This window comes from Emydura macquarii, unplaced genomic scaffold, assembly GCF_026122565.2.
Source record: "Emydura macquarii macquarii isolate MOO-44397 ecotype Brisbane River unplaced genomic scaffold, CSIRO-AGI_Emac_v2 contig_1043, whole genome shotgun sequence".
NCBI classification, from domain to species: domain Eukaryota; kingdom Metazoa; phylum Chordata; order Testudines; family Chelidae; genus Emydura; species Emydura macquarii.
This window is the reverse complement of record NW_027131180.1, coordinates 9,905,407-9,928,825: the sequence shown is the minus strand read 5'-3', so window position 1 is coordinate 9,928,825 and position 23,419 is coordinate 9,905,407. Positions and strand designations below refer to the sequence as shown.

The window sequence follows — 23,419 nt, the reverse complement described above, 5'->3', positions numbered from 1 at the left end:
CAAATCCCAATAAAAGATGGAGGCCTTTAAACTCTTTTAGATTTAAGGAGATTAAACACTTATGAAAAAAGAAATTTTGCTTCCACACATTGTCTCTATCTTCTATAACACCTTCTCTTTCCGTACAGGATTGGTTTGCAGCTCTAGACTTAAAAGATGCATACTTCCACATTTCTATAAGACCATGTTATTGGAAATACTTACATTTTGTTGTTGGGGAGGACTATTTTCAGTACAAGGTCCCACCTTTCAGGTTGTCCACAGCACACAGGGTGTTTATAAAATGCCTGTCTGTTTTGGCAGCATACCTCTGATGGCAAGGGATGTATGTATAACTGGACTGAGACGACTTGTTAATTAAAGTGTCCTTCAAGGAAAGGATCTTATTATATGTATGGCAAATATGTTCTCTATTTGTCAGTCTGGGATTATAGATAAATTGAGAAAAATTAAATCTAAATTCTGCTGAGAGGATTATTTTTATAGGAGCCATAGCAGATTCAACTGAGGGAAGAGCTTTTCTCCCAGAGGAGAGATATATCAAAAAGAAAAAGATACATCTCCTCCGCCAGTTCCCAAGAAAGTTGACTCTTTTCTCTTTTCAGTTGATGAGTCTGCTGGCATCAACCCACAGCAGTGATTCCTTATGCTAGTTTTCTGACAAGAGAGCTTCAGCACTGGTTTGCAAAGAATTAAAAACCAGGTTTAGATGGCATGCATAAAAAAAATTAATTCCACAACAAATGTTAATGTCATTAATGTTGTGGATAGACAATCAAAATGCAATGAAAGATACACTTTTCAATCGTGCTACAGCATCAGTAATGTTGATCATGGATACATCTGCCCTATGATGTTGAGCCCATCTAAACAACGAATTGTTGGTCAGAGATGATTGCTCACCAAAGGAAAGGAACATATACACATCAATATTTTAGTACTGAGAGCAATCAGACTTGCTCTAAAGTCTTTTCTACCTCAACTCAAAAACAAAGCAGTTCAGGTAGTAACAGATAATATAATATTGCTATATTACCTAAACAAGCAAGGAGGGACTCACTCTGTGAATTAATGCATAGAGGGCAAAAATCTTTAGAAGTACTATGTGGAAGACAATATTCATCCAGTAACAATTCACATAGCAGGGGAACAGAACACCCTTGCAGGTCATCTGAGCAGGTCATATGCACAAATGATCCTTGAAGGATGAAGTAGTGAATCACCTCTTCAGTTTACGGTGGAACCTAATAATAGACCTGTTTGCATCCAGCAACAATAGGAAATGCCAGAGATATTGTTCCAGGGCAGACAGAAACAAGGAATTACTATTGGATGCTTTTCTAATACACTGGGGTCAGGCTTTAATGTATTCTTTTCTCCCCATTTCCACTTATTCAGAGAACGATAAACAAGATAAGACAGGACAAAGCCAGAGTGATTTTAATAGCACCAGCATGGTTCAGACAGCATTAGTATCTGCATTTGATATATCTGTCACAAGGATTAGTGGAACCTTTACTGCTGACACTGTACTTGTTGACACAACAAATGGAAAGTCTACCATCTGAACCTTTAGTCCTTTCACTTGACTGCATGGAGAATAAACTGTTAGATGGGCTAGAAGAAAGCCTTTTATTAGCCGTACAAAATGTACTGTTAAATTCTAGAAAAGAATCCACATGAAAGTGCTATAGTCTTAAATGGAAAAGTTTTTTATTGTGGATTTCCATGTGTAATGTGGCTCCTTATATGGCACCAATTAATTATATATTAGAGTATTTATTGTATCTTAAGAAGACACCGCTTTCATTATCTTTAGTTAAGGTTCATCTCTCAGCTATATCAGCATGTCATGTACCCTGAGAAGGAAAATCAATTTTTATTAATCATACAATTAAGCAGTTTTTAAATGGCCTTAATTTGTATCCTCCAATAGGAACTCCTATGTCCTCCTGGGATCGGAATGTAATACTAGCACAAATAAAGAGATCTCCCTTTGAATCTCTGGGGAGTTGTTCTTTATTTCATCTATCTGTAAAAACCATGTTTTTGTAGCAATCACTTCTGCCAGACACAAAAGTGAATTGCCTGCATTAATGGCTGATCCACCATTGACTGTGTTTCATAAGGATAAACAGGTTCTTCGCGCTCATCCTAAATTGTTACCAAAAATAGTCTCCTATTTTCACATAAATCAATCTATAATTTTACCAGTTTTTTCTCCAACCCCATACTCATGATGGGGAAGCTAAATAATACACATTAGATATGAGGAGAGCATTTATCATTTTATTTAGACAGAACTAAACAATTTAGACAGTCTTCAAGGCTGTTTATAGCTTATGGATCAGAAAACCAGCCAAACGCTTTTTCAGTACAGCAAAAACAACAAGAGTCCTGTAGCACTTTAAAGACTAACAAATTTAATTTCTGCAGGCATAAGCTTTCGTGGGCTGTAACCCAAGAAATTAAATTTGTTAGTCTTTAAAGTGCTACAGGACTCTCGTTGTTTTTGCTGTATACAGACTAACACAGCTACCCCTCTGGAATGTTTCAGTACAGACTCTCTCTAGATGGGTCTGGTTAGATATTTATGAAGTTTATAAATTGGTGGGATTATCCATTCCTTAAGGCATCAGAACTCATTCAGCTAGATCAGAGTCATCTTGCATGGCTTTCTCTAGTCATAGTCCTCTGATAGAGATATGTAGAGCGGCAACCTGCAGTTCTGTTCACACTTATACTAAACGTTATTCTTTAGACTTGGAATCTAGATCAGATGCCTAGATTGGCAGAGCCAGGACTGCATTCCTTTTAACTAGAACTCTGGGTCCCACCATCCTGAGTCAGAGTACTGCCTATTAATCTATCCCATGTGTGAGGATATGTAGAGGATACCTGAAGGAAGAAATTAAGATTACTTACCTGTAATGGTGGTTCTTTAAGATGGACTCTGTGTATTCACATTCCTTGCCCATCTTTTCCTCCTATCTTGGAGTCCTACTTACCAAAGGGCGTGGGGACAAGGGGAGAGGAATTGAGGCAGTGGAGCACTATGCTTCTTAAACCCTTGCCCTAGAACATCCAGAGTTCAGTGGGGGCAGGGAGATGGTGGCAAGTGAGGCACGTGGATGTTCCTATAGCTACTGCTAGTAGAATTTTACCATTTAGGCTGCGGTGGTTGAAACGTGCCATGAGTGAGGATATGCAAAATCCATCTCAAAGGACCTCAGTTACAGGTAAGTAACCTTCAATTTTCAGGTTTTGATTTTTACAGTAAGAGCATAAGAAAAGAATCCATTAGTACTGGATCATTCCTTTTACATATTACTAAACAAATCTATTCATGCCACTTTGTTCCATTAAAATCTACATTTATTTTAGGATAAATGAAGGAAAGCTTAATAACATCTTTGGCTAAAATAAGCTCCTGTCTAAAACACTAGGCAGAATTTTAACCAAAACTTTGTTTAAGATTTGAAAAAGTTTTTGTTAATTTTTTTGGTTTGCATTTCAATGTGCCTTTACCCTACCTAATTTCAGGCTGAGCCAAAAGAAGTATTACTGAAATACCACAAGAGATTATTTCCTATGTGATTGACTCAACATAAAGTAAGGGCAATCTCACAGTAACAAATTTTATGTGCAGACCACTTAAGTTCAGGTATTGCTGAATTTTTGGTTAGTTAATGAAGCTTAAACGAAAGTCCGAGGACGTAATTCTCCTGACATCCTGATGTAAATTTGGAGTAACTCCACTGAACTCAATGCAAAACTGATGAAAGTGAGAATTATGGAAGTGCCGAGTAGCAACTCTATTGGGTACTAAAATGAGCTTAAAATGGGGCATAGTTTTTTGTTTTTGTTTTTCTTTAAATGTAGATGGCTAGTCAGTGTCAAATTTCATATAGGGTTACTTTTTATGCCCTTTGAATTTTCTATGTATAGTTTGTTTGGTTTCTCTTTATACATTTGTAATATGAAGTCTTAGAATTTGTGATCTGTCTGAAATTTTTCCTTGGCAGTTCTAAATTTTCAATGTTCATTAATATATCTTAAAAAGGATATTCTATCTACCCAAAGCTTGACAGAAAGGTAGACTCTGAGGACATCTGGCGCAAAGGGGTTTTTGCTTGTTTGTTTTTTAAGTTGGATTTTGGATCATTTTTAACAGTTATTCGTGTTATAATTGAAAGTGTAGGTGCTGAGCATACAAGCTTTATTGGTTGCTGAGAGTCAGAAAAAGTTGTGTGTGTGCCCATCAGGAGTTACATTTTTCGTTCAGATTTTGTCCTACAGTAGAGAAGGGTTCATGGGCAGCTGCTGACAGATAAAATATTCTCGGTTATCATCTGCATGTCTGCCCTTCACAGGTCATCTAACTTATTCATCATTTAGGCATATAAATAAATGAGGAAACTAACTCACAAAACTAGGTTGTGAAGTAATTTTTGTACTACAATTATAGCACAAACACACTGTACCCCGCAACTTAAAGTCAACTTAAGGTGCCAGGCTTCCATCAGACCCTTTTAACCTGCTTTTACACACAGCCCTTTGCCAAAAACGGTCTCCGATCACATCCAATTACTACTCCAAACATTCAAAAGTACTAGTGTGGAGGGAAAATTATCTGGTAAGGGGTATGTGCAGAAAAGGGGACAGAGGTAAAGGTGTAGACTGTGGTGTACAGTAATTATGGTAATGAAAAAGTGGGTGGGGGTGAAGACAGTATGTATTCCTAGGTGGCTTAACTTTTAATTCCCTTTCTTTTCTGGATATATGTCACACATGTAATATATGTAGCAACTCTAACTGCTTCATAATAAAGTTTGTGTTTTAACAGAAGCAGTCTTTAGATTTCTTGAGGATATGTCCTACTAATTTCTCTTGTGAAGAACACCAGAAGACACCTGTTATCTCTGTAGCTTTTATGTAAATGAAATGAAAAAGGGTCTTGAGCATATATTATTGTCTAAAGTTAGCAAACTTTAGCAATTTTTAAAGTCATCCTGTTTAACGATTATTTTAGTTATAGATCCTATTGCTATGGGTTATTTTCTCTGCAGTAGAAAGCTAGTCTCTTTTATACTGTACATAGCTCTGTATTTGAAACCAAATTACTTTCTTGGTATAGGACTATATCATAGCACCTGAAATAAGATCAATGTTAGAAGAGATCTGCTATACAAAATAAATAAATAAAATCACATCTCTCTTTCAAGAGCAGGCACTCAGACTGACTATAATGACTCTAGTTTGTTGTTTGCTTTCATTGTTGTTGCAGTGAATGTTTTGTTGTCTGATAACAATATGCCTACACATGTATTTATTGAACATAGGAGTCTAGTCCACTTTCATCTTTATATAGTATTCTTTCCCAGGAAGGATATCTTTTCTTTTTATTCATACTATAGATATATAATTTTTAGTTTTAATTTTGTATGAGTTATCTTGTCTTATTTTGAAAAGTCCAACTATTACCTTACTTTTTAATTTCTATCATTAGGTTTTTTTCAGCCAAGCTACTGTGGTTGTTAAGTGTTCCATAAAGCCCTTTGGGGCACACAAATTGCATAAAAGCTATTCTGCCAGGTGTTAAAGTGCTTCTAGAAATTTCATGGGGAGTCTTAAAGAGCCTAAGAATGCCCTGTGCACTGAGAGCATGCTCAGCATCTCACTATACATACTAAGAGAAATGAGCTACTCAGCCTTGTGCAGGATCCAAAGCAGTAGGTGAAGAGCAGCACAGAGAAATCCTGCATCCCTGTCTTCTCCTCCAGTGAGACATGTGGAAACAAGGATTGGTGTGGGGAGGTGGCTTTGCTCCAGACTTCCCTTGCATCAGCAAAGCAACTTAAGGCGGCAGGAGGGAAGCTGGTGCTTTCTCAGATATCTCTCTTCCTCTCTCCAGTGAGCATTGATGCAAAGGAGGTTTCTCTGGGCTTATATTAAATTGAGACGACCTATTAATAAAATATTTTGCATGGTGTTCCCCTGTTGCCAGCAGTAGTATTGTAGTAGTATAGAGTCCTCAGTCAGGGATCAGGGCCCTATTGTGCTGGACACTGTACAAATATTGATAGAAGGACCACTCTTGCCCTGAAGTGAATACAACAGATATGAAAAACACAGGATAAGTTAAACCAGCCCTGATGCAAACTGTGCAAACCTATCAACCTGGTAATTCTCTTCTTACATGCTTTGTGCCATGTCATAGTGTATCTAACCTAGATTGTAAAATGGGACCAAGTCTCCTTCAATATATAAAACCCCAGAAACACCTATGTCACTATAATAGACACTTCAGCAATAATGACGCCTAACTGTTTGCTTAACCCTAACAGTCATCCTTTTTCTCTGTGGCATTCAACAAACTTCATTTGTTGGATTATCCTTTGTACAATCCAGCTGGATTTGAAGACTCTCCACTGGTTTTAGTCTAGTTCCTCCATTCTAATCCAGATCTTGCTGGGGCTTCCCCTTTCAGAATTACACCATACACACATTTTTTGAAAGAAAAATTGAATAAACAATAACGAGCATACAATATTGTAGTTGTGTGGCTCCCATATACTGTTGTTACAATACCATACCATTAAACTTGCTATCTTCTTCCAAATTCCTCCTCAGAATTTAGTACTTTAATCTAGCCTTACACTACTAATTATCCACCCATATTCTCATGCCTCAGCTCATGCTAATTTAGATCACATTAAAATATACCCATTTCCCACCATAGAACCAACATAGTGTGTACTAAACAGAACTGTTCAATCAGTTTGCTTTTATACTTGCATACCTTTTGTCTATATTTCATCTACTGAGGCTCTGGTCCTTCATTCCATCCATACAAGTAGACGTCTGTGTATGGAGGTGCAGAATCAGGGACTTGGATTGTAATTTCCGCTCTTAGGGACATGGAGATGAATTTAACTGAGTCAAAGGGAGTCTCAGTTGAGAATGGGTTAATTACATGCCAAGGGACAGGAAGAAAGGAGGTTAACCAGAAAAGCAATTAACAAGAGGGTTTAGGAAGATATAGATTAAAATTGTGGAATCTGGTATACTTGGGTAAGCATCCACTTATTTTGTAAGGGACCGGGGTGTAGGTAGTTTGGCCTAGTGGTCCCAGGGAGGTCTGTCCACCAGGGATGAGAGTTACTGGGCAGGAACTGGAGGAATTGCCTCTGCATGGCCTCTTGGTGGCACTGTGGGGAATACCAGCTGTCCCAGGCTCTGCAGAACCAGATTCTAGCCCCCAGGTCCTTACATCTTCTGCTTATGCCCTCTTGTTATTTGTTTTCCCTTCTGAAACCTTCTCTTTTGGCCTGTAGGCCCTGTCTTTCACACTGAGTACCTTACATCTTGCTGCATCTTAAAGGGCTGTAGGAAAAACATATTGTATTGTATTTTTGGGAAATAATATAGGACCATATAATTAATAATAATTAGTTTTTATATAGCACTTTTCATTAGTCAATCTCAAAGTGTTTTGAAAAGGAGGTTAGCATCATTATCCCTATTTTACAGATGGGGAAACTGAGACACAGAGTGAAAGTAATTTGTCCAATGGCAACCAGCAGCTGAGTTGGAAATAGAATCAGGGCCTCCTAAGTGCCAGTCCAGTGATCTGTCCACTAGGCCACACTGCCTAATACATATGAAAGGACAAACTGTGCATACAAACCATCATTAGCTTGGGAGCTGACTGATTTTTTGAATGATTAATTGTTCAACTTCAATGTTCTAATAAGGTCAATTGTTTTAAATGGAATGTCCCAATTTGTTTGAAAGAATTGCTTGGCACCATCACTAACAATTCTTTCTATGCCAGGTTCCAACTTTTTACCACCAGCCATTTTGTTCTTAGTTCTGTTCAGAAATGCTTGCAAGATGCTTTAATAATGAAAAAAGGCGTTTTTCAGTCTTCCTCTCATTCAAAAATGGCTGAAGCATTTTTACTCACATTGTCCAGATTAATTTATCTTTGGGCAGAGACCGTTCCTGGAAAATTTCAACCTAATATGTGAAAGTTTCAAAATGTTTTTAGCAACTGAAAACAGGATTATACTCTAGTGTGACCTTTGCTGTTTCTAGTTTTGGCATTATAATGCTAATGCCTGCTGGTTAACTCTTAAAGTCAGAACACCCAAGACTGTGGATCTCTTTCAGAACTTTAACTGAAGCACATTATACAACTGGATTAATAAAAGGAAAATATCTGTTCACATGTTACTGAGTCCATCGCACATTCCATCTATAAACCAACTTGCAGTTTTCCAGTGATCCATGATACTGAACTCATGATACTGATTTAATCATTCAAACCAAGTTCCCACTGACCTCATTTGGAGTTTTGGATATGCAAGGAACACAGGACCCCAAGCTCTGTTTGGTTATAAACTTCCAAAAATTGGGGTCTGCCATGGACACTGTGGCAAGATCATTAATTATAGTGCACAAAAAGTGATGGTCTAGTAATTCCCTGCCTGTTACTAATCTTGGAGGGTTGACAGCTACTTTCACACAAGGGTTTGTCAATGCCAGTTGTTATAATGTAATGTTTTGATCTCTGTTAGTTTTAAATGGTATTACATTTTATTAAATGATGCTAACTTGTACAGTATCAATTGTGTTCCATATTATCACACAATAATATGCATTAAAACTGTCTAGATATGAAAAAACCAAAAATATTAATTAATTTTAAAAAATGATGTATCAACTGTGAAATCGGTGACCTTGCCCAACTGACTTATATGGGCAAAAGCACTGATACTCTGAGGTGTGTGCTCTGTTTGCCTTGAGCTTTAGAACACTTGTATTATCACAAATGTAGCTGGGCGACTGGCTTTTCCCTCTGCAACTGTGAAACACACACTAGTGTAATTCAGAAGCAGGTAAATTGTAGCAAACTCATTTACTGCATGAGTGCATATAAGCAGAAGATGAGAGGTGAGATGCTGGCACATATAAGCATGCTATATATTCCCCCTGAAGTCAGTTTGTTTCTTTTGATTTCAGTGTACTATCATTTTTAGTATCACACTGCTGTGAAAAAATAAAAAAAACCCAAAGAGTAGCAATATTATCAGAAATAAAAATCATATGCCTTCCATTGGTATTTTAAGAAACCAATCTTAGCTTCCTTTTTAGCAGTCAGTAATACCACATTGTTAGTTTCTGGGGAATAAACGTGCTGTGACTGCCACTGAATACTGTTTACTGCAGTACATTTTATCAGTCTTAGCAGACCATGCATGCTGAGTGGAGAATGCGTGCAGTGGAACACATTAATCAAATAAACATCAACACTGTTGATACAAAGCACAAAAAAGGAACTAACTCAAAAAAAGTATTGATTCCCTCCCCCCGCTTTTGCTTTTTTTGTCTGTTTGCACAGCTGATGGTGGCTCCTCATTCCACTACTGAAGTACCTGTTCAGTTCTGTCCTTCTGCCCTGGGAAGAGCCAATCACACAGCATCAGTCACCTTTACATGCTCACAGGTATGATGCTATATTTGGAGTCCAAAGCACTATGAAATCAGATTAATACAATGTTTTCTAATATAGTTATAAATAAAGGTTTCATTCCAAAGGACAATTTAAAATCAGATTTTTGGATCCTTAATCATATAGCCAGTGCAAAAATAATTGACTTAAATGCACATGATGACTATTTTGTTTTAACCTTAGCTTTGCTCAGCTTTCAGCATTATCTACAATATTAGATCGAATTAATGCTGTTGGTTGACGTGCAGGGAACTAGAATATGTATTAGTATTTCTTAATTTGCTTTGTAATTAGCAGGTTATCCTAAATTATTCATTATTCCTACTCTGAAATTAACCTAATATTTGCTTTTGTAAAATATTATCATAAATAAACCCCACTTATTAATGTTTATTTTCATTTGAAATACTCGTGTACTTGAAAGAATCATCATCCTTTGATTTAATTTGAAACTAATCTTCTTTACATTTAATGTGTTAAAAGTTTTAGCATTTTTCCTATCTGTTTCCTGAAGCTTTAAAGAGAAGTAACTAAATGGAGACGCGTGAGTCATCTCCTTGACCTACTAGCTTACTAAAAATTGCAATTGGAGACAAAGAACAGAACTGATATTATGACACGAGTGCCATAATGTCAGCACATGAGTTGTGGTTGAGTGAAATGTTTGCTTTCCAAATGTGTGTAATTTCCTCTCTTTATTCTTGTTGGGCTGTCAAATATCCTAATGGGCTGTTGACTTGAAAATTACCACAGTTGAATGCTAGGGAAATATGTCTAGTATGATTCTCAGTAATATGGCAAAAGCAGAATTTGTCTCTTCTACAAGAAAAAAGGAGCAAGAAAGTGATATAGCCTATTTTTTTCTGATGTCAGAATGCCTAGCAGACAGATTACCTGTAGGTGGTGGTTGCAAAGTATGCATTTTTAGAGTCCCCCTCCTCTTTAATATTTATTAAGAGTAAAAGCAAGGAGACAGCATTTCTGGTATAAGTGGTATATAACCAAGGACAGTTCAAGAGGACAAAATGCCATTATCTTGTCTGAATCCTAGTAGCTCTCAGAGCTGTGGTCTGTACATTAAAAGTTTAATTCTTCATCAGATACAGAAGCAATAAAGCAAGTAAATAATTCACTTAAACCTTTCAGGAACAAATTGAGCCCTGACACTTGATTTTTCTCATCCAATGCATCTCCTTTCAAATAATGGCAAATCTCCAAGTTTTTATCTGCAGCTGAACTTTAATCAATATCTCATCCTTTCAGTTGCTTTGTTCAGGCCCTCTCAACCTTTTCAATTTGTTGCTCTTACCTTTGTGATTTTTTTCAATGCCCTTTTCATCCCTGAACCATATGGATCTTTTTTTTTATTTATTTCTGTTCACTTTCACTACTACAGACCTTACTAAATTGATGCCAGACAATTCCAGAGTGCTAATTATTACATTAAAAATATATGTATTTGCACAAATCTAAGGTGGTTGTTTTTTAATATCTGAAGCCTGGAACATTTAACCTAACAAAAATTGCATTGATTTTCTTTTCTTGATTTCACTGATTAAATGCATCTTAACTGACACTGTAAACTATCTCATAGCTGAGTAGCTGACTAATCTAAAATCAACTAAGGACAATACTTATAGGATAAACCTTAATTTCTTTCATTCTGCCTCTTTGCTGAATTGAGAGAAACTGCTATGGGCTATTATCTGGTTCATTTGTTTCTGGTTTGGAGTCATGTGAAGAGCTCTTCACAATAAGAATCCGAGTATAAGTTCTAATCACTTTACTATAGTTTTTTAAACCTGAAATTAGCTTTGTTGAGATAGCACAACTGATATGCCAGCTTTAATATAATGCATGCCCAGAGTGTTAATATATTTCTATCAGCTTGTTCTCTTAGCATTCCAGCAACACCCATTGGTAATGGAGTGAGGCTAATAGTACTAAGCAGTATAGGAGAGAAGCAGGGCTTTGCAGTAGATCTTGTCAAATATTCTTTGCTTAGGGTTCTTTTTAGTTCTTTCCTCGTGATATGCTGCACTGAGCTGCATATTCTTCATCTGCATTCTGTTAGGTTTTATTAGTTCCCAGTAGCTTTTTCACATGCAAGCCAGACCTTCTCTTTTTAACTGTATATTTTTTGGTCTAATTTTTTACAAAATTGGCCTCTAACTTTGGATGCCTAAATTTTTTGGCTGCCCAACTTGAAACACTTTGAGGATGTTTTCTTCGGAGGGGGCTCAGCGCTTCAGAAAATCAGGCCTAAAGTGTCTCCAGCTGGAAACACATAAATAGAGGCAACCAAAAATCTGTGAAAACTTAGCCCTTTTCCTTCTAAGACAGCATGGCTTTATCTTAAAACATTTCAACTTCAGTGAGCAAAATTGCAGAAAATAGGACTAGCACAGGAAACTGATTTATTTTCTATCAGATAGCTGTTAATAAAGAATTAACTTTATAGGCTACTTCCTCTATACAGCTGCATTACAAAAGTACCTTCTCCTTTATTAATTGTTTAAGTAAACTGGGATATACATACTATGCTAGCTAGTTTACCAAGCCTGGATTCACAGTAGAGCAGGGTATGAATTACAGTAGGTAGTTTACCAGGTTGGTTCACATTAGAGCTGGAATAAACCAGTTGGGAAATGGCCAAATGCATCGATTTTAAGGCCAAAAGGTAGTATTAGATAGTTTGACCTCCTCCATAACATAAGTCACAGAATTTCATCCAGTTACCCCAGCATTGAGCCCAATAAGTTGTTTAACTAAAGCATACCTTCTAGAAAGACATCCAATCTTGATTTGAAGACATCAGGATTATGAAGAATCCACTCTTTCCCTTAGTAGTTTGTTCTAGTAGTTAATCACCCTCACTGTTAAAAATCTGTACCTTATTTCTAGTTTGAATGTGTATATTTCTAACTTCGAGCCATTGGTTCTCCTTATGTCTTTTTCTGTTAGATTAAAGACTCTTTTAGTACTTGATATTTTCTCCCTGGGAAGGTACTTATTGTCATAGTTCAGGGCAATCTGTATTTTCCCTCAGTGATCTGGCAAGGACACCCACTCTCAGGCTTCCAACTCCCCAGCTGTTGCCTCGTTTGGGTGGAGACCCCTGTCTCACTTTCTTCTCATCAGGGTTATGTCCAGGCTGAACAGTTCCCTGCTTTCACTGCGTTGCCCCTAACAAAGACACTCTGCCTACACAGACCTGCTTGCTTTCTCTTCAGGGACTAATAAGAGTGATTGCTACAGGTATAAGTTACCACATTTCTTTCTAAGCAAGCCTATTTAATTCTTAAGATACAAAGCATTATAGAGAAAACGTATTAAAGACAATAAAAGAACCTACACCCATGCTACTAAACTTACCAGAGATCACCCCAACTGCAACATGGGGTCTGGCAGGAGCAGTCTGCCAATACCCCACCTTAGGAGTTTCCTTGTGGTTACAAGTGCATCACAGCTTGAGCTTCAAACAAGCACCCAGTCTTATGGGACCTTAGTAGGCCAAGTTCTTCTAATTCTTCCCGAAGGATTGGGGCCTTCTGTGGTCCCGTCCATTGGCAGGATCAGGAAGACAGCCCGGAGTCCGTTTAAACTCAGGCTACTTATCCAAAAGTCTTTTCTTTGTCTGTTGGCCTCTGGAGAATCCAGTTTGAACTAGCATATGCATCTCTCTCCAGGGGGTAGCTTCAAAGGCTGATAATGGAGGAAATACATTAGCATCCCCTTTGCTACTAGAGAAGGTACATATAATGCCACAATAACACATACGCAATTGCATTTTTAATACAATGTACCCCAAAGGTACCAACCCTAATTCAATAAGGTTTAACTTAATTCAATAAATTCAATTGAATTACAGGATATTGTCAGTCTGTCACACTTATTTATAGAGCTGGGTAGGAAATGCTTTTCCTGTCCCATAAATAGTTTCAAAAATTCAAAAAGTGTTTTTGTTCTGTGTCAGGGCAAACCCAAGACCTTTTAATAACATTTTTTGCAGAAAAAAACAGAAGAGACAGACACACAGCAACTAACCTTCCAACTCGAGAATAGCCTGGTGATTAGGGCACTCACCTGGCATGTGGGGATGTTGGTTGGAATCCCTGTTTCTGCCCGATTTGGAACAGGTATTTTAATACTGGTCTTCCACAGGAGTGTGCACTACTTATATGACTGTGGGGTATTCTGGAGTCGGTCTCTTTCAGTCTCTACTTTTGGGGCTGTTCCACTGCTTATAAATAATTAAGTATTTATTAGAGCAGGGACTTGAATCTGACTTTCCCAGATAACATCTGAATTTCCCTAACCATTAGGCTAGAGAGTCATTCTCTCTGTCAGCACAGTGAATATTTAATTATTTAATACAAAGAGGAACAGCTCCAACCTGGGATGTGGGGACCTGGGTTCAAGTCCCTGTTCCAAATCAGGCAGAGCAGGACTTCAAACTGGCATCTTACACATTCAAGGTGAGTGCCCTCAACTGTTCCGCTATTCTGGGGTGAGTGTCACTCTCCCTTTAACAGGAAATTCTATCCTGGACATGAGATACTTTCGTGGTGAAAGTTTTGTGGAATCTGACCATTTCCTACAAAAATATGTGCTTTCTGAAAATCAGCATTTTCCGATAAAAAATAGTTTTGTCAAAAAATTCCCAACCAGCTCTACTTACACACCATAATAAAGTCACCTCGATTATTTTTCATAAATTAAACAAATTGAACTCCTTCGGTCTCTCACTGTTAAGCATCTTTTCTAATCCTTGAATCATTTTGGTGGCTCTTCTCTCTGTAGCTTCCCCAACAAAATCAATTCTGTTTTGTTCACCTGTAATCAGGTATCACCATCAGGGTTTGAAACCTGAGCTTTCAGCACTGTAGCTCAGACTGCTACCACTTGAGCTACAGGACTAACTACAGTGTGTTGATTGTGGGAAGATTCCCCCTGCCTGTGCAAAATTACCTGCCACAAGTGAACAGAGAGGTGGTATTCAGACAAACTGTTTAGACTGGGTCTGGAAGACGTTTAGTTTAAGATTTCTTCCTGCCTCATAAATGAGGATGAGCAAACTTTAGGTTTGATTGGACTCAAATTCTGGGTTTGATGTTGTGTTTTATTGTTAGTTATGGGCTAGTGCAAGACACCAGTAAGTGTTGTGCATTTGTACCAATTGTAACAAGTAGTTACAGAACCATGTTTTCAACGTATATAGTACTTCTGCTTGTCTAAATATATCATCTGCCAGAATTTGAGCTTTTGTGTTTCAACTCCCTAGTTGGGACGGGAAATACTCCTCCAGGGTGCTGAAGATTTTTGGCTCCTTGAGGCAGTGATGGTAGCATGGACCAGACACCCTAATGGATGTTACATGTCACATGTTCATTATAATTGCTGCCTTTGGAACCCTCCAGTTTCTTCTGTGATTACAAAGAAGCTCCCCCAAAGAACCTGCTCTGGGTCTTGTCCAAAATTGCAACAAAGTCTTTTTAACGATCATCCCTACCTTCTTGTCAGAGGCTAAGAATGCTGTTCACAGATTTATAACAGAAACATATCTATATTATATTAAGTCAGCAATAGCTAAGTACATTTTAATTTCATCATCATTGTTGCTTCCAGACAGTCCAGTCTGATTCTCCACCTGAGTTACCCTAGCTATTAAAATTTTTCTACCTTATGATTTATTCTAAAATTGGCAGGAAGGAATTTTTCAATAATGCCGTTTCCTTCACCCTTGTGTGAGTATTTTGGATTATGATGTGGGGGTGAAAGGAAGTAGTTTACTAATTCAAAGGAAATATAGGCTATATTCATTTTTGGTAGTATAATTACACCAAGAATGATCCTTGACCCTTGTCTAATAAAGCATTTGTCTTTTAGGATTAGGAATACAGGAACTGCTAAACTGGATTAGACTAGTGGTCATCTGATCCATTATGCTGTCTCTGAGAGTGGCCAGTATGAGGTGCACAACTATGGAATAATCTGACCACCTAGGGGATTTTCTCCCTAACTCTTTTTAGAATAATGGGAGTTATGCCTTGGATTGGAAAGGAGATTTATATCCCTTACTAAAGTGAAAACAAAAATCAATTTTTATATTTTAATTTATTTAACTATGGATGTTCTCCACATCTATATAAAGATCTAATCCTTTTTTGAATCCTACTAAACTCTTGGTCTCAGTGATTATGTGTGACATTGGGTTCCACAGATTAATTATATCTTGTACAAAATAGCTTTCCTTTAATAAATTTTAATTGTATTTCTTTTTCAATTTAATTGAATATCCCTTTACTTATATAAAGCATAAATAAGGGCATTCAACATAACTTCTTTCTATATTTTATGTATCTCTCATACATTCAGCCACTTCATTCTTAAATTCCTTCAGAACTCTTGGATGTATACCATCCAGTCCTGTTGCTATTTAATTTATCATTTTGTCTGAGGGTCTTTGTACACCTTAATCATTATCTCAGTGCTCAATCTTATTACATGCAAAGAATAGGTCTGGAGCAGGTCTCTCCCATAACATCCTATGAAGTGAAGACTGATGCAAATAAATCATTTACCTGCAATGTCTTTATCGTCCTTAATTTCTCCTTTGACTCCTTGTTCTCTTAGTCTTCCTGCTATTGATGTATTTAATACATTTTATATTTGTTGTTATATGTGTATCTCTTTGCTCTTTAAAATTCTTTCTGACGTTTAGGGTCACAGTGTTGATTTTTTATGTGGTTCTTCTATTATCCCTTATATATGTTATCTGTATTCATCCTCTGGACTTCTTGCCACTGTATACACAATGTGTAATGTAGACCATTATGATTAGAATAGGATAAAATCTGAGGAAAAAGGGAGAAAAATTAAGAAAAAGTTGAACATTTCTTCCATAATGAGTATACAATCAGAACAGCAGAAAATAAGAAACAAGTGAGCTGCAGTAAGGTGTACAATACGGGGACACCTTTTCCCACACCTAATATCAACATTTTCCTTTTCCTTACAGCTTAATGAGTGGATATTTCATCTGTCTGGGGTTGGCCTTATCCCTCAGCCAATGGAACCAGCTAGCATAAGTACTTGTGTTGGTCATCATTCTTCCATCATCATATCCTTCAAAAATCCTACCACTGAAGATATACTGGTAGATGTGCTATTAAGAGGTACAAAATCTTGCTTTAATAATGTGTGTTTGATTGCATTAAAAATGTCAGTGGAATAGAGAAATGGTTAGTAGTCTGCAAATTTCATGAAATGACACAATAAATATATATAAGTGTTTCCTTGATATTCATCGTGACAATACTTGGTACTGGTAACATGGCTTGGTTATAGTATTACTTAATATTCTTCTTAAAAGTTTTCTCATCAGAAATAGGTACAGGTCCAGAGCATGTGTGCACATACACAAACAAAAGTCTTGATCTCAGGTTAAACCAGGAATGTACAGATTTTGTAATACTGAAGACTTCATAGATATCATGCTTGAAACATGGATTGCATTTTAATATGGCTAAATGTAAATGTGTGCATCTAGGAACAATTAATTCAGGCTTTGTTTACAGAATAGAGGCCTCTATCCTGGGAAACAGTGACTCTGAAAAAGATTTGGGGGATGTGGTGGATAATCAGCTGAACATGAGCTCCCAGTGTGATGCTGTGGCTAAAAGAGCTAATATGATCCTGGAATTCATAAACAAAGGAATCTTGAGTAGGATCAGAGAGGTTATTTTATCTCTATATTTGGCATTGGTGCAACTGCTGCTGGTATATTGTGTGTAGTTCTGGTGCCCACAATTCAAGAAGGATGCTGATAAAATGGAGAAGGTTCAGAGAAGAGCCAGGACAATGATTAAAAGATTAGAAAACATGCCTTAGAGCCGTTAGACTCAAAGAGCTCAGTCTATTTCAATTAGCAAAGAGAAGGTTAAGGGATGATTTGATCACAGGCCATAAGTATATACATGGGGAGCAAATATTTAATCATGGGCTCTTCAGTCTTGCAGAGAAAGGTATAACATAATCCAAAGGCTAGAAGTTGAAGCTAGAGAATTCAGACTGGATGTAAGATGTAAATTTTTAACAGTGAGAGTAATTAACCATTACAAAAGCTGACCAAGGATTCTCCATCAATGACAATTTCTAGATCAAGATTGGATGTTTTTCTAAAAGATGTGCTCTAGGAATTATTTTTGGTATGTTTATGGCCTGTGTTATACAGGAGGTCAGACTAGATGATCACAACGGTCCCTTCTGGCCTTGGAATCTAGGAATTCAGCTATAATACTGTTCAGGCAAGAACAGTGCTGGAGGCTTATTGAGATTAGTCCTTAATTATGTCATCTTGAAATTTAGTATTCATCTAAATGGCATTTTAATATATTTGATAGTTTAAGTCACTTAGCAAACGGAAGTTTTAAAGACAGATTGTAGCCAACTCAATAAATAGGGGAGTAATGCAAACTAAATCTCTGTGATGGCTGGTTTCTTGTCATAATGATAGTAGACATCTGACCCTTTCAGTTTCAGATGTGAAATTCAGTTGTCACCTACAAATAAATCATTCAGAGATTAGAGAAAATAAGATAGCTAATTTTAAATACATCCTGCAGTGGAACCTCTCAACATATCAGCACAGAAAAGCAAACTGGTATGAGGCAGATAGAGATATTGAAAAAACATAGTTTGCATACAAGTTCTAGATTTGAAATCTTTATTTTGGCTAAAGTTAAATTCTTCTGTGTTAGTTTTGTATACCACATCTCAGCTTCTTAAATTAAGTCTTCTGTGATCATGCTGAACAATGAACTCAGAACTCAGTTGGATTAAACGACAGTTGGGGTATATGCAAACAATACATGTGTGACAAGGTGTTTGTACCCCACCCCAGCAATAATGTAATAGTATTTTGCAAGGGGAGGAAGGAGCTAGCCTCCTTTTAAAGGAGGGAAAATACCTGACCTACCTGAAAGGGAGTGTATGAGCTGTGGGTCCTGGAGGGAGCAGCTGACAGCTGGACCTCATTAGGTCCTCATTGGAACCTAGGTCTCCCACCTCCCAGGTAGGTGCCCTAACCACCAGGCTACAGAGTCATATTCTATCTCTCTCCTGGGCCCAGTCCCTTTGCTCCAATCACTCATTATTTATCCACAGTGGAACACCTTCAACAGGAGAGATTAAGGGAGCCCCACATCAGAATAGCCCAGAGCCCATTGGTTAGAGTACGCGCCTGCGAGGAGGGAGACGCTTGTTCAGATCATTTGTGCTACTCATGGAGAGTGGAGAATTGAATCTGCGTCTCCCACATGAACACTCTAAGCACTCGGCTAAGAGTTACAAGGTCACCGCCTATTGTTTTGTTTAGAGTGAGGCAGGTGCCTCACTCATTCCCTCAAGAAACTACTTCAGCACCTAAGCTTCTTGACTTCAGGAGATGGGTTTCTATTTGTGGCTAGCTAGCAGAGATAGATTCTTCCCTGCAGCCTGGAGTTAGACATCTTTCTGTATGAGAGGGGTCGGATTTAGGAAACACTTCTCTAGTTGGCATCTCCCATTAGCTAGTTTAAGCGACTCCCCACCTAGCATATACTGGTTTTTGTGATCCCATTCTTATGCATCTGTCTTGCCCCATTCATTGTATAGGGGTTTAGGTGTTTAAGTCAGGTTTGTGGATTGCAATGTTGTTCCTGTTGTTTTTTCTAGGTGCCTAAAAGCTAGGTGCCATGATGTTCAGCATTACAATGCCTAAGTACCTTTGTGGATTTAGGCCTTGAGTTTTAGGAGAAACGAACTCTTGCCAAACCTTGCTCCAAAAGGGCCTCAGCCATCAGGGAGTACGGTCCAGAACCAAACTGTTTTCCCCTTCACTGATCTGCTATTCTCACCTCTATAATCCTCGTAATCTCCTCCTCGACCCACTGTCCAGTTCCCACTCCATCTCTGGCTCAGATTCCTCCTCAGTCTCTTGATTTCCCCCCCACACACAAACACATGCACCCCCACCCACCCCCTGCCTGCACTACTTTCCCAACAGGGAGCTTCCAGTCAAACTTGTTCTATCCCATCCCTACACTTCAGAATTTTGCCTTCAATTTTTCCAGCCCCATAATCTGGCTGGGATCTTGCCACTTCAGTTCCGTTAGCATCTTCCATCTGGGTAGAAATTCTATATAGGGAGAAAAGAAGTAATCTCCTCTTGAATGTGAGACTCCCAGGGCGCCCACATAGGGAGGGGGCAAGGGTACACTTTACCAGGGCCCGGAGGCCCTGGGGAGCCCAGCCCAAGCTGCAACCCCCATTACCATGATGACAAAAATGTTCATGGCTCATGAGATTGTATGTATGGGATGAGGGATTGTGGTATGTGTGTTACAAGTTTGTACTGGGCCCGAAAAAATTATGCTTGGGCCCTGGAGACTCCACTCCTGGTGCAGTGCCTGGAAAAGAGAACCATTTTGTCTTGATTGAGTGTTTTTCATTCTGGACCTCAAAGCACTTTGACTCAGTTGAACAAAGTTTCCAATGTTTAATCACTGATGTGAATTCATTCACCACTGAGGTGAAATCTATTTTTGAGACAGCACAACATTTCTTGTCTTTGCTTATTTTTTTCCTTTCCTCCTGGAAGTGAAAGCCTGCGGACTCTATCAACTGATGATGAAGCCACCTGAAACCATCGGACCTCATTTCACATGTACACTCCAAAGCCCTCTGAATCATTATATATATTGAATCCATTTCCTAGAGAAGAATTTTAAAACTTTATCATGGTATAGACATTTTCTTAAAAGAACCCACTATCCTTGGTGTAACTGTAGTACTTGGTGAACTTGTGTGTGTACATTTAACATTAAATCAAATTAATTTCATTTCCTAATAGTTAACCAATCCCTTCATCTACTTTTTTTCTTCAACCCCCTTTTCTCTTCATTCTCTCGCCACACTACATTTGTTTATTCCAATCTCCTCAGCACTTCTTATGTGCCTAGTCTCATGCTTCCTTATCCTGCCCGATTCCTCCTTTATTCTCTCTTAGTAGTCTCCTGCTTCCTTTTTCCACCTTAGCATCCCTTGTCTGCTGGGTCTCCTGCTTTTACACTATCTGCCCTGCTTCCTCTTCTCTTCACTTCTCTGAACTGTTTCACTGAGGAAGCTCCCAGTTCTATCCTCAGGCTTTGGTATCACTGGCAAATCTTTTCCTCTTGGAGGTACAAGTATCCGCTCTTCCTTCTCTTATACTTGCAGTGGCCCAAGGCTTGCTCTTTCTCCTTTATAGCTGCTTATCTTAGGCTTTCAGGCTCTTCCTTGACCCCTGAGTGCCTGTAGAACCACCTATAAAGGAACACAGCCAGCCTACGTGATCAGCCAGTGATTTGTGAATTACAGGTAGTATGCTAGCCACAGTTTGAAAATCCTGCTTCTTAAGGCAATGGATGTGTGTGGTAATCATGACATCATCTGTTTCTATTTCACTTCATAGAATACAGCATATTTTACACTACTGTAAAATGCAGGTCAGTAATTCTTCTGATTTGTACAGCAACAAGAACAATTATAAGAAGCAAGCTGCAAGTCTTGTTAAGCATAACTATCATGCCAAATGGCATATTCAGTAGTACTAGAGTACCAAGTTATTATTTGTAAAATGGTAATCTAATACACTCTTCACAAAACTAACATGAGAACAAGCATTCATCTCCACAATACAGTCCCATCAGAAATCATTTACATAGCTTAAAATGGATACTAAAGTCTACTGAACTGTGACATTCTGAGATACTGCCTTAAGTTCATAAAAAACTTATTGTTTAAATAGGTAATGAGGCTACAACCTTTTTTTTTAACTATAGAGCATTAGCAGAGGTTTTCAGTAAAAGCCTGTGTAGAAGTAAACTGTCTTAGAAAAACTCTAATCTTGGCTTTTGCCCATAAGAAACAGTTTTTGCTGTCCATTTTACCTTGGATTAATTACACATTAGTGGACCTGAAATAATGAACTAACATACCTGTAGTTTTTTACAGTAGAACTATAAGGCCTTTTCTTTGAGGGGATTAATTCTATAGATCTCATGGTACATAAGAAAACAATATAAACAACTCTTAAATCTGTCTTGAATTTATTTGTAAAACCTGGTTAATGGAGGAGATTAATTTCCCCAATGAATTACCACTGATGGCCTGGAAATAAAAAAAGTCACCATAGGATAACTGATCTATATCCACGCCTTCTTCAGAACAGCATTGTTCATGCTTTGGCTTGCTTTTTGTAGAAATAGGAACCATTCCTATTATGCTCTCTTTGGTAAAAAAGTGGCATTCTTTCTTTTGCACACAAGCCTACTTCTAATATATTTTCAAAGGAAGAAATTTCTAGCTGTATAAGCTGTGTCATGAACATAGAACTGCAGTTTTTAATACATCAAGAATTATGGCCCAGATCCTCATAGGTAACTAGATGCCTACTTCAATTGAAATCAATGGAAGCCAGGTGCCTAAATACTTTTGAGGAGCTGGGCATACATGTTCAGTAAAATATAATTTCCAGTATGGTGTATAAATGTATATGAACTGTAATATTACTAAAATGCATTTGTCAAATGGTGGCTGGCCCCTTTAAGGACAGTGGATCCAATTCTCCTGTGACAGAACAGCTGGACCTGATTAGTAGGGGAGGGCAGCATCTTGGGCTACTAAAAGAAAAAAAAGGAAAATAGGGAGAGTTCTACATAGCGGTCCAAGTCAGTGAGCCAAAGACAGGGGCGGAGCAGACTGCAGGCCACAGGAGCAGAAGAGAGGTTTGCCTTTTGGCCTATCTGAGCCAGAGAATAGATGGCCCCCAGAGAATGGTGGGTCCTCTTCTGGGAAGAAAAGGACTCCATGTACGAAGACTGGGAGTTTCTCCTGAAAGAGCAGGAAGCACTCCAATGAGAAAGGACTGGGGTAGCTGCTTGGCAAAAAAGCAAGCTAGGACAGAAGAAAAGTCCAGGGCTGGCTGACGATACCAGAGGTGAATATGGGTTGTGTGGATGGACTATATTTTGGGACTTTGAAGACTGTTTGAGTTGTTTATATTAATAAACCAGCTCCAACCAGCGGTATTATTAACCTCCAGAAAGCCTCTAGTGGTGTTCTTGAGAGCCCTGAGGGAAAGACTGTGACAGTGTGCCTGCCACAAAAAGGGCGCTCAGGGATGAAGAGAAACTGTGACAGTATTTGGAGAAGGAAGTGGATAACATCTACAGATATACAGATTCAGATAATGTAATCTGTATATCTTTTTCTTTTTGTAAGTATTCAGTGTAACTTATTGTAAGGCATAAAAATACTTTTTCAAAACTAATTTTAAAATATTAATATAATGCTTACTCCAGAATGTTTTCTAAAAATGACATTCCTTATTTCATTTTGTTTTATGATAATAGAAACATTTTAAATGTAATGTCATAGAGACCAATTGGCGAGTCATCTTACAAAGGTAAGGGTGCTACAGACAAGTTGAGGTGAAAATATGCAAAAAATATATTCTTTACATTTCTGGTGGGAGGAATAAAATTGAACAAACTAAGAGAACATAAGAGTTGCCATACTGGGTCAGACCGATGGTCCATCTAGCCCAGTATCCTGTCTCCAAAAGTGGCCTGTAGCATCGCTTAAGGGTGTACAGAACAGGATAATTTTTGAGTGATCCACCCCTGTCTTCCACTCCCAGCTTCCGGGAATCAGAGGTTTAGGGGTGCTCCATGAATTTATCTCATTCTTTTTTTAACCCAGTTATACTTTTGGCCATCACAACATTCCAGGGCAATGCATTTCACAAGTTAATTGTGTGTTGTGTGAAAAAGTGCTTCCTCTCCTTTGTATTAAATCTGCCTATTAATTTCATCAGGT

At 38.0% G+C, this 23,419-nt stretch overlaps 1 protein-coding gene across 1 annotated transcript in view; it reads left to right on the top strand.

Annotated features, from left to right (window-relative positions):
• LOC137150973 (cilia- and flagella-associated protein 47-like) overlaps positions 1-23,419 on the top strand; it is a 286,880-nt gene that overhangs the window by 163,391 nt on the left and 100,070 nt on the right. The window contains exons 11-12 of the mRNA XM_067545102.1: positions 9,407-9,511; positions 16,539-16,695. Of these exons, the coding sequence (XP_067401203.1) occupies positions 9,407-9,511; positions 16,539-16,695 (262 nt within the window). The remainder of the gene's footprint in view (positions 1-9,406; positions 9,512-16,538; positions 16,696-23,419) is intronic.